The sequence below is a fragment of the Poecile atricapillus genome, chromosome 3 (genome assembly GCF_030490865.1).
Source record: "Poecile atricapillus isolate bPoeAtr1 chromosome 3, bPoeAtr1.hap1, whole genome shotgun sequence".
In the NCBI taxonomy this organism is placed as follows: Eukaryota; Metazoa; Chordata; class Aves; order Passeriformes; family Paridae; genus Poecile; species Poecile atricapillus.
Genome location: NC_081251.1, coordinates 98,156,801 through 98,167,503, shown reverse-complemented (window position 1 = coordinate 98,167,503; position 10,703 = coordinate 98,156,801). Strand labels below are relative to the sequence as shown.

Below are 10,703 nucleotides of genomic sequence, written 5' to 3'. Positions count from 1 at the left end.
GGCTTAGGGCCAGGTCTTGGGCTCGTCCGTGGAAGCGTGGAGCGCTCTAGCGACACAGGCCAGCTTGGGAGCTCATGCATTTTAGAATTGTACTGGGATGTTTTCGGGGAGACGGAGCGGCTCCATGCCGCGTCCCACCCTTCTTCTTCTTGCTTTCCATGGCTACGTTCAGGCACGGGCTCGGGGCTCCGGCTGGGACGTCTGTCCCGGCCCCACAAGGGTCAGAGCCCTTTGTGGCCCGGCTTAAATGAGCCAAGGCCGGGCGTGCTTCGGGTGCTGGGCAGGGACCGGAGTGCCTCTTCATTTCGTATCGGTTCTGACCCTTCGCCTCGGGGCCGGCACCAGGGCACAGCCCGAGGAGTGGTTCAGCAAAGCTCGGTGACGACGGTGCCGTGAGGAGGATACAATCCCCGCTCGGCGTGATTTATCGGCCGTGTCTGACCCCTGAATACTTGACTTACACGGCTGGTGACACATTACCCGGGAAATGAGGCTGGCGGGATTTGTGCGTGTTTGTGTGCCTGTGAGAGTGTGTGTCTTCCCCACCGACCCTTCTTTTGGGCTGCTGGGCAAGAAACTTTCCAATCTCTCTGTTCTCTCCAGCATCCCCATCCTTTCATCACCCCCATGCTGCTGTGCAGGTTATAGACCGAAAAAAAAGGGATGGTCCCCATCAGCCTCCTCTTTTCGTGGCCGAGGAAAGGAATTGGTCATCGCGAGGAGGCGGGGAGAAAGGCAATGGCACGAAGGCCGGGAGAGATGGCCTGGGACCAGGCATAACTGGAGGGGTGTGATGGCTAGAAACCTTTGATTTGGGGTTTGCCCGGAGAACGGGGGTGGAGGAGGGTGGCCCGGGTTTTTTAAGGCAAGCAGAAATTTGATTATAGCGTACGGCAGAGCTCTGTGATTTGCGGTGAGCGGATTTCATTAGCTACGGCCGTTTGAGTCTCGGAAAAGCTGCTCAGAGCCGCGGGGCCGGGAATGAAGCTGACCCCGAGGGCTGGTGGCGAAAGGGGCTCAGCCGCGGCGCCGGTTCTCCGGGCCGGGGAGAGCCGCGGCGGCTCCGGGCTGCTGCGGGAGCGGGGCTGGCACGGCCGGGCACTGCCCCTGCCGCTCCTTTTTCCCCGCGATCGGCCCGGTGGCCGGCGGACAGGGACAGCCCCGGGCTCTGTGCTTGCTTTCCGCGGGGAGGGTGTGGGTCACAGGACTCCTTTAGCCCCTCCTGCCCTGGTGTCACCTGCCGCAGCCGTCACCGAGGCGAGAGGAGAGGGTTTGGCTCTGCTCGCCGCGGGGCTCACCTGCGCCGTTTCCTCTTTTGCTGAAGATGAGGATGGTGGGTGGTGATGGTGGGGGCAGCAGCGGGCAGGAGGTGCCCGGAGCGGCCGCGCAGCCCAGCCCGGCCCGTCGGGGGCTGTCGGACTGCCTGGCGGGCCGCCGGTGCCGCGCTGGGATCGGCTCTGATCGCCGTCAACGAATGTCACCGGCAGAAGGGAAAATAAAAGCTGCGTCCAAAGATCGCCGAGCAGAATTTGGCAAGGCTCCTAAAGACACCAATTAGCAAAGGCTAAACCCATTAATGAAGTGGCGGCTCTCTGGTTTCAGCCAGGTGGTGCAGATCAGAGCGCCTGTATCTGCAGCAGAGCCCCGCTTCCCTCCAGCCGGGACCTCACAGCAAGCCTCCACATCAATAATACGCTTAATGGATCTCATTAGGGCTGGGGCCGCGAGTCTCGGCCTGGGAGCGGCGGAGATGAGGGGAGCAAGAGGGCAGTGCTCCCCGCTCCGGGACGGACCCGGTTCCCTCGAGGGGCGATGGACGGCGGGGCCGCCGCTCCCTTCGCCGGTTCCCCCGCTCCCCGTTCTCCGGCTGAGCTCGCGGGTCCGAACGAACGGCATTTATTTTATAGGCGGGTCCTTCCGAGATAAGCGAGACCTCGGCATCGCCTCACCGGGCTCGCCAACCCACAAGCCACACACCTCCCCTTATAATCAGAGCCACCTCTGCCCGCCGAGCCACGAGCATCCGCGGGCGGGCGGGCTGCGGAGGGCGGCGGTGCTCCCGTACCGCGCACCCGAGCGGGACTGAGAAAGGGGGAGGGGAGGGGGCTTCTGCAAATTGATTTAAAAAGAAAAGCGTCCGGACCACACCTCTGTAAAAAGGGACTGGGGAAAAGGGAGGAAATATTTTCGCTTCTGCTGGGGAAAAAAATAAAAAAGAGGGGAAAGAAGGAAAACCGAAGTAGTATAAACCTGGCCGAGGTGAGCTAGCATATTTAGTTAATGGAGGTGGACTATGAAAAGAGACCTCATATTTCTCTCCGAGGAGTCTCTCCAGGTCCGCAGCCGAGAATACACACAGCAAACGTTGTGCTTGAATTATAGCTGAGGCTTTGCTTTATTTGAATTCACTGGTGTTTATTTAAGAAAGTGAATAAAGGTTTTGTGTAAACAGCCATTATTTCTGATGAGCGCTCAACAGCAATAAGAAGGGGGTGGTTTTCTTAGTCGAGATTGTGGCAAAAGTTGACATTTTGGAGATTGCAGTTTGTCTTGCAGACGCCAGGCAGTCCCGAGGCATGAACTACAGGGAAAGCTGAGTGTGCCTGCGAGTGTGAAACGGCGATGCCGAGCGAACTGGGGTCTGAAAACAATTATTTTTTAAGACATCAGCTTAAGCCCGACATTAAAATAAAATAAAAATATTTTCCTAAGGAGAGGGGCCGGTCTCGCTCTGCTAACGAGGGAGGCGAACTCAGGTTTCGCTGCCGCGGGCTCCGCGCCCACGGGGCTCTGGGGGGAGCAGCACCGAGGCGGGGGGACCGCGGCGGACACCCCGTCCTCGCCGGGCAGGACAGCGGCCGATGCCGATGCCAGCTCCCCGCCCGGCCCCTTTGCACCGTGTATCGCTTGATTAAAATATTGCTTCTGTTCTGTTGTATTATTGGTTTTGGTTTGGGTTTGGGTTTTTTTCTTCTAATGTGGCTGTTATTTCTGAGGTTGGGTCGGGTCTCTGGAGATGGGAGGTCTCTGGTAAGAAATCGGGAGAAAAGAAATGTATCTCGTTGGACTTCCTAACACAGAGCCTTTCCACAGGGAAAGGTGGGGTTATTGGTAAACTGCTCCCCTGGAAGAAGGCCGGCCGGACCTGGCTCTGGTCAGCCCGGCTGCGCATCTCTGTGAGTGTGGATATCCCCAGGCAGGGCTGGGATATCGGAGCGGCACGGCGAGGCCTCCCGCTTCTGTATTAATCTGATTTCCCATACATGCCAGGCAGGAGGAGGCAGGAAAACCTCTATCCTCCGTGCGGCAGCGCGTATCGCTCCCGCTTCTTGGTCTCCCGTACGACTTTTCATCTGAAATCAACGCGAATAATCTCTGCCAGGCATCCGACGGGAAAGCGAAGCAACGAAGCGAGTTTGTGCGGAGGGTCTGCCCTGACCGGGATCGCGGAGACCAGGACAGAGCCGGGGAAGCTCCTGCCAGCCCCTCCGGGGGGACCCCGGCCCCGCCGCGACACCCCGCTGTCACCCCGCCGCGCTGGGGGTTGCGGTGCCCGGCACAGGTCTGGAAAGAGTCACAGCGGGTTTAGGGGAAGTGCAGAGACCGCCTGGAAAGCTGCTGCCCTCGACTGAAACACCTTCGAGGGTTTTCGGGTCGGCAATAAAACAGTGGGCTCAGGCGTCTCTCGTTCAGAGACAACCAGCATCAAAAGCCTTTCGTGTTACCAGGCGCAACAGGCAAACAAAATAGAGACTCCTCCAAGCTTTCTTTGACCTGTTCTGGGAGCGGGGGTGCTGCACTGCACTAAGGACATGTCGCCTTCGGCAGTCAGCGGCGTTGGGGCTGCCTGCGGTCACGAAATTGTCCCGATTTGTTCCCGCAGAAATCGAGCGGTAACTGCAGCCTCTCTGGACGGGGAAACTCACTTCCCTGTAGAGACGGGCACAAATCCCTCCACGGGCGCATCTTTCCCCAGACTCGTTTTCGTGTCTTTTCTCTACCTGCACGTGCACAGCAGGAGCAAACTGGAGAGAGATATAATTCATTTTCCCTGTAGCCGGGGGAGAGGGAGAAACCCATCCTCCCGCTCCGCCACTTGGCCTCTTGGCCTGAACAGCACCCGGGGTGCACGAAGCACAAAAAGCGGGCGCAGGAAGAAGGAATTTTATCCTGTCTCTTCCATTCCGACCTGAGCACGTTTACCCAAAGCTCGAGCCCTAATAGCACTATTGTCCTTTTTTTTTTGCCTTGTTATCTTAAATGATGCCAAAAAGGCGTTGCCTCGCTCTTCCCCCGACCCCAAGTCCAGGCGGGCACTGGTCCCGTTCTTTGGGGAGGCCGAGGTGGAGGGAGCCTGGCCCCGCGCAGCCAGTCCTGCGCTGGAGGAGATTCCTGTAACCCAAGGGAAGATAAACTCTTTCCCGACGCGCTTTTCCTTTCTCATCTGACAAGAGCCACTCCAAAACCCTCTCTCCTGCATGGGCTAGTCTTCAGGAAACAAACTCAAGAGGCAAACAAATTCCTGCGGTTCCGTGAGCCGCACCACGGTGGTTTATCGGAGGAGAAACTGTCGTGTCTCGCTGGGCATCTGTCCCGCGGCTTCCCTTGCATTTAAAGGAGTTCTAACATCATGGCAAATCCCGCACTGATGGGCGCAGCCTCTTCCTGGGGCTGAAAGCGAACTGCGGGGCCCACACCGCGCCCCGATAAGCCATGACACCCCCTCGTTTCCTCCCTGGCAAGGTTTTAAAAGCAGAACATTAATTTACAAGGCCCTTCCAGGTAATTTCTTCTCCCGTCCCACTTTTCTGTCCCAAGCGGGGGCGGTCAGGGACGGCGGCCCGGGAGTGCCACCCCTCGTGGGCACTGCGGGCATCCAGGAACGCATCAGAACTTTGTGCGTCCTCCCTTGGAGAGGGGGCCACACCTGCCTGTCGTGGTCCTGACGGAGCCTCTGCCCTCTCGGTTACATGCTTTTTTACCAATACACCCGTCCCTTCTTCCTCCGGCAAGACGAAGCCCCAGCTCCTTCTCCCCAGGGCTTCTGGTGAGCGAATTCTGTGAGTGTTTCTTTCCCTTTCCTCGGGGCTTTGCTCTCACTAACAAGGGTGGCCCCGAGGAGAGTGTCCTCCCCGGAAAAAAAAAAAAAAATTCCGGCACGGAAGGATTTCTCGCCTGAGCCTTCAGAGAAGCAGCAGGTGAAGGACAGACGTGCACCCGCCTCCACATCGCTGGAGGACACCGGCATTTTCCCGGTCTTTCGCTTTATTCCGCTGTCTCCCTTTTCTTTCCTGAGATGTCGCATGCTCAGTGCCCACCGACCAAGCTTGTGGGGCAGAGGGAGGGAGGCTCGGCTCCTCCTGTCCTTGCCCTGCCTTCGTGAGCAGGATCCCGGCCCCCGCGGATTTCTGCGCCGCGGCAAAAATCTCTTTTCCCCGAGCGAACACGGGGGCTGCTCACCGCCGCGGCTCTCGCTCTAATCCGCACTGCTCGGCGAGGGAGGAGTGGGAAGCAGGCTGCCTCAGAAGCGGCCCCCGTCCTCCCTCGTGGCCCGGGAGGAACGGAGCACGGAGTAGCGAGGCGCTTTATATTTTTCCGGGGGCGAAGCTAACTATGAACCCGAGCGGAGCCGTCGGACCCCGGCCTGGACCCCCGGGGAGTCCCGGAGGATCCGCCAGGCCGCACCGGGCCGGGCACCCAGCCCTCCCCGGGACGGGGGAGAATCCGCCCTGTGTCCCCCTCACCCCGGTGCCCACCCTTCCCCCCCACGGCATTGGCCTCTATGACGTCTGTATGACGTCACAGCGCGCCCCCGGAGCCGCACAGCCGCGCTGTGACGTCACGGGGGCTTGCGGGGAGGAACCGGAGCCTCAGCAAAGCGCAGCAAAGCAAAGAGAAACGAAGCAAAACAAATCCAACAGGTCGTGTCCCCCACCCTGCGCCCCAAAACTGCCCCTGGGCTCTTGGCAGCGGGGCCGGGAGCCGCGGGCAGCCCGACAGCCCAGCCCTGCCTGGCAAAACAAAAGCCACCTCACACGGCACGGGCACATGAGGAGCCACGGATGTCATTGGTAACTTTCTCATCGGGGGGACAACTGTGCGTCATCAAATCCAGTCCTTGTCACTGCCTTTCTCAGGAAAAAAAAAAAGAGGAAAAAAAAAAAAAAGAAAAAAAAATAAGAAAAAGGAAAAGAGAAGGCTGCCTGGGGAGGCTCCAAGGCGAGGAGAGGCAGCTGCTGCCTTCGAGCGGGGTGAGGGAAGCTGGGGCAGCCACGCCAGCCCTCGCCCCTGGTCAACAGACTGACGTGGCTACAAACCATAGCAAACATTTTATTTACAGGAGTTATATATATATATATATATATTTATATATTTTGTCAGTGCAGTATTTCTTGGCCGGATTATTCGAAGCAACAAGTTGCAACCAATGAGGACGTTGGCAAAATACTTCACATTGTAAATTGGTTGGGGGGTGGGGCGGGGAAAGGTGGGGATTTCGGAGAGCGTTCTCGCATTCCCTCGCTCGGATTTTCCTTGGAGAGAACGAGGGGCGGGAAACGCAGAATTAAAATAAAAAATAAAAGAAAAAAGAAAAAAAAAAAAGATTCCCCGGTCTCCTGCGAGCAGCTCTGAGGGAAAGGCGGCCGCTTACGTTCTGCCTCCCCGGGGCCAGGGCTCCCCGCTCCGCCTGCGTGCTCGGCCCCTCGCCGCGGGCCGGGCCGGGCGCTGGCCACAGGCGGGAGCGGGCCGGGACCAGGGCCGGTGCTGGGCCGGCCTTGCCGCGCTCCCGGGGAGGGGGAAGGGAGATAAATTAGCGCACAGGTCCCGGGCCGCCCCGACTATAGGCCGCTCCGCGGCTCGGGGCTGGCGGCGGCGGGCGGCGGCGAGGAGGGCAGGCAGGGGCTGCCGGAGGACTTGCCCAGCCCGGCTGCGGGCAGGCTCCGCTCGGCGCCCTCAGTCCGTTCCGTGTCGCTGGGGGCCATGTCGAGGGACTCGGCGTCGCTGCTGTCGCTGTCGCCGTCGGAGCGGCTGGGGCTGCGCTCGGGCTCCCCGGGGGCGGCGGGCGGTGCGCCGGCTCGCTGGGCCGCCGGCTCCGGCTCCGGCGGCGGCTCCTTGTCCTTCTGGGCCTGCGCTTCCTTGGAGTGCCGCCACTTCATCCGCCGGTTCTGGAACCACACCTTCACCTGCGGCCGCGCCGCCCTTAGACGGGCGGCACGGCCCCACCGCGCCCCGCACCGCGCCCGGCCCCGACCCCTTCCACAGGCACCGGCAACGCGCGGAGAGGAGGAGGCGCCGTCCTCCCCTCCCGCTGCCCACATCCTTACGCCACTAAAGGGCTTTGTTTTATTTTTTCCTTCTTCTAGTTTGTGTATTTAAATACCGCACACACCCCACCCCGTGTTTGTTTGTTTGGATGGGTTTTTTCCTCTCTCCTTCTACTTCTTCTTCCAGGAAACCAAATCTTGCTCAAAAAACCACAGCGTTCTACAATTCTGTGCGCTGCGGGCCCTCAATAGTGGAATCATTACAGAGTGGCGTTTAATGATTCCGTTTGAAGAAGTGTTTTCACTTCCTCAGAGCGAAGGATTTCACAACGCAAGGAAAGATTTAGACCCAAAAAAATTAAAAACAAAAAGAAAAAGAAAAAAAAAAGGACATTAAGAATAGGGTTTTCACTTCTACTTCCTTTGCCCTAAACTGCCTTCTACAGCAAATTGCACTCCAGTAAAGCGCACACTGACTGTCTGCCCTGGCCCCTCTCGTCTGTTCGCCCGGCCTGCTCCTCGGTGGCCAAAACAAAGGCAAAAACTCCACGCCAGGCCACGGTGTGCCGCAGAACCTGGGCACAAGAGATGCTCGGGGCAAGGTGCAGCTCCTCAGACAGCCCCGCTTATGATAAAAGAAGGGAAAACACTTTGAAACCTCCCTGCCCTCTGGTATCTATCTAAACTGGAAGTAAGGTTTGAAATAAAACCGAAGCCGTTCTTACTTGAGCATCTGTCAGCCCCAGCATTGCCGCCAGTTGCTTCCTGTCCGGTTTGGTGACATACTTCTGGATTTCGAACCGTTTTTCTAAGCCTTTCCTCTGCAGGTTGGAAAAAACAGCCCTGGACCAGGAGCGTTTCCTCTTGTACGTCTGGGGCAGCGTGTCCTTGGTTAGAACTGCGTATGGACCTGGGGAGGGGAAGAGAAAAGCGGGGGAAGAGAGGAGGAGACGGCGTTATTAATATCACAGCCTTAAATTGATCAGAATAAGAGTTGGAGTGTGATGTGCAGGGAGGGCCCGGGCCAGCGTGGCCCTGCCTGCCCTATGGGTACGTGTCCTATGGGTACAAGTCAGCTTGTACTGTTTCGGGCGCGGGTGGAGCTGCCTGGAGCACGAATTTCTTCCTTTCCCCCCTCCCCGCTTCTTCTCTCTCGGCCCAGGTTATTACTCCTGTACTCGATGGGACGGTCCTCTAGATCAGGTCCTAGCCGGCTCTTCCTCCCCCCCACACAGCCCGGCTTTCGGCCAAAATTTGAACCTCGCTACACACACCCCGGCCTTGCAAAATTGCCTGGCGAGTCCCTCCGGGAGGAAGGGGGCTGCTCCGGGACGGAGGGCCCTGCGCCACGGGAGGGTCGAGGAGGGACAAGATGTACCTGGAAAAGTGTCTTGAAACTGGTGCTGCACTGAGCTCCTTGGGTTTGTGTTTAAGGGACCCAGGATAGCAGAGGCCTCGTTAATGGGGTCTAGAGACGCGAAGAACTGGCCGGCGGAAGGCTGCAAGTTGGGGAGATGAACCCCAGTTTGGCGGCTCGTAGTTAATAAGGAGGTCAGATCTGCGAGCACAGGAACAAGGAGAGCTCTGTTATACCGCGGTCGAGACCGACAACCCGGCATGATTCGGAGCGGGTGCGCGGTCGGAGGAGCTCGGGGGGTCAGCAAGCAGCCGTCTCTCGCCCCCAGGGGCTCTCCTCGGGAGAGGCGGCCGTGCCCCGGCAGTCAGACATCCTCCAACATATTTACTCCCTTGGTCAGGATGTTTACAGGCCGCGAGGAGAGACGGATTGAAGCGAAAGCCTTTTAAACGGGCTGTGCCCCGGGAGGCAGAAATCCCCGGCAGCTCCGGGAAGCGCGGAGCGCTCCGATCGCTATTTTCCCAGAGGCCCAAGCCCTGCGCCCCGGCTCTGCCGTGCGGAGGCCGGGACGGAGTGGGGGGGAGGAGGGGGAGGAGAGGGGGCTCAGTGAGAGCTGTTAGAGACTCCGATTTTTAACTTTTTTTTTTTTTTTTTTAATTATTCTTTTCTCGGCTAGATCGAAAAGTTTTCAAATCGCGGGGGCAGTCGCTAATACAAGTCGCAAGTACAAGTAAAGAGCACCGGGAGCATTAGCAGGGAAAGCGGACAAGCCAATTTCTCTACCTCTCAGCGTGTTGCCTTCCTTGACTTTGGGGTCAAACTCCGCCGATAAAATGCGGTCGATGCCGAATTTCAGGTCCTTGCTGGCGGGCGCCGGCGCCGAGCCGTGCGTGTGGCCGCCGGGCAGCCGGGCGGGGGCCGGGGCGCCTCCGCCGCCCGCCGCCGCCGCCGCGGGGGAGCGGTGCTGCGGGGGGCGGTGGTGGTGGGAGTGGTAGGCGGCGGAGAGCGGCGAGAGGCGCGGCGGGAAGGCGGCGGCGGCGGCGGGGGCGTCGGGGGCCACGACGGGCGTGGGCCGGAGCGGCGAGGCCGTGGCGTGGAAGGGACCGCCGTGGTGCACGGCTCCCAGCGCGGCCGGCATCCCGGTGCCGGGCCCTCCGGGCAGGCTGTCGGCGGCTCCTGCCGCCGCCTCGCCGCCGGCGTGGAGGATGTCGGCGATGCAGAAGGACGGCTTCTTCGCCGCCGCGGCGTCCAGCGGGAAGCAGCCGCCGGCCGCCGGCCCCGATGCAGAGCAATACGCCGCTGACCACAAGCTGAAGTTGGAGGCGTAGAAAGGAGGCAGCCCGGCCGTGTACATCCTGCCCGAGGAGGGGACGCGCTGCTCCACAGTTCAGCTCCCGGGTGCGCGCCGCGGAGCTGCCCGCGGCCCCGGGCGCATGGGGAGGGATGGCGGGGAGAGAGGCGGCTGGTGGAGCGCTTCCCGGAGGGGCAAGGAGGGAGAGCCAACCACCAAAAAATGACGAAAAAAAATAAAGAAGAAAATAACCCCTAAATTTAAAAAGTCCCCAGAACCCACGGCCAGACGAAGAAAGCGAGCGGGCGAGGAGCGGAGCGGCGCAAACAAAACAAACCCAAACCAAACCCCCTTTCCTCGCACTGGGGGAAGAAAAAAATATCCAACCCTCCCCAAAACTTTCTCTGGCAGCGAGCGGCCCTCGCTCCCTCCCCACGCCCAATCCGCGATCCGCGGGGCCGGGCAGTACCGCCCGCCGACACGCCCACGCAGGGCCGGGGCTGGGGCCGGCCACCGCGCCCACAGCGCCAACTGCGGGGCCCAGGACCCGCGATTCGGAGCGGTTTGCCCCACAAAGTACACCCCAACACACGTCTATCCCTCCTTCAAACTGCGCCCTCGACTTTGAACAACCACTTTCCCCCTCTAATCCCCCGCCAAAAAAAAAACATAATAATATACAGCGCAAGGTCGCCGCGCCTGCTGCCGCCTCGATTTCCAAACGTCTGAAAGAAACGCGCAGGCAAATTTTTGGCTATTGGAAGCAGGTCTGTCCTCTTGGAAACGATTC

At 59.7% G+C, this 10,703-nt stretch overlaps 1 protein-coding gene across 2 annotated transcripts; it reads right to left on the bottom strand.

Moving 5' to 3' along the window:
* Positions 1-2,360: 2,360 nt before the first annotated feature.
* On the bottom strand, positions 2,361-10,280 carry HLX (H2.0 like homeobox). Of its 2 annotated transcripts, XM_058836049.1 has the most exons (4): positions 9,406-10,278; positions 8,644-8,823; positions 7,991-8,175; positions 2,362-7,184 (listed from the first exon to the last, which is right to left on the bottom strand). In XM_058836049.1, exons 1-4 carry the CDS (start codon positions 9,974-9,976, stop codon positions 6,840-6,842), a joined length of 1,281 nt encoding a protein of 426 aa, XP_058692032.1. In that variant the 5' UTR covers positions 9,977-10,278; the 3' UTR covers positions 2,362-6,839. The 2 variants fall into 2 exon arrangements, with proteins under 2 accessions (XP_058692033.1, XP_058692032.1); XM_058836050.1 differs by lacking the exon at positions 8,644-8,823 and having other exon boundaries at positions 2,361-7,184; positions 9,406-10,280.
* Positions 10,281-10,703: the final 423 nt, after the last annotated feature.

Bases quoted from the DNA above. Each gene is read 5' to 3' on its own strand.
- HLX (XM_058836049.1), bottom strand. From the start codon at position 9,976: ATGTACACGGCCGGGCTGCCTCCTTTCTACGCCTCCAACTTCAGCTTG. The intron at 8,824-9,405 runs GTAGAGAAATTG...CTGTGCTCGCAG, and splicing joins GGAAGGCAACACGCTGAGAG to ATCTGACCTCCTTATTAACT. The intron at 7,185-7,990 runs GTAAGAACGGCT...GCGCGGCCGCAG, and splicing joins TGGGGCTGACAGATGCTCAA to GTGAAGGTGTGGTTCCAGAA.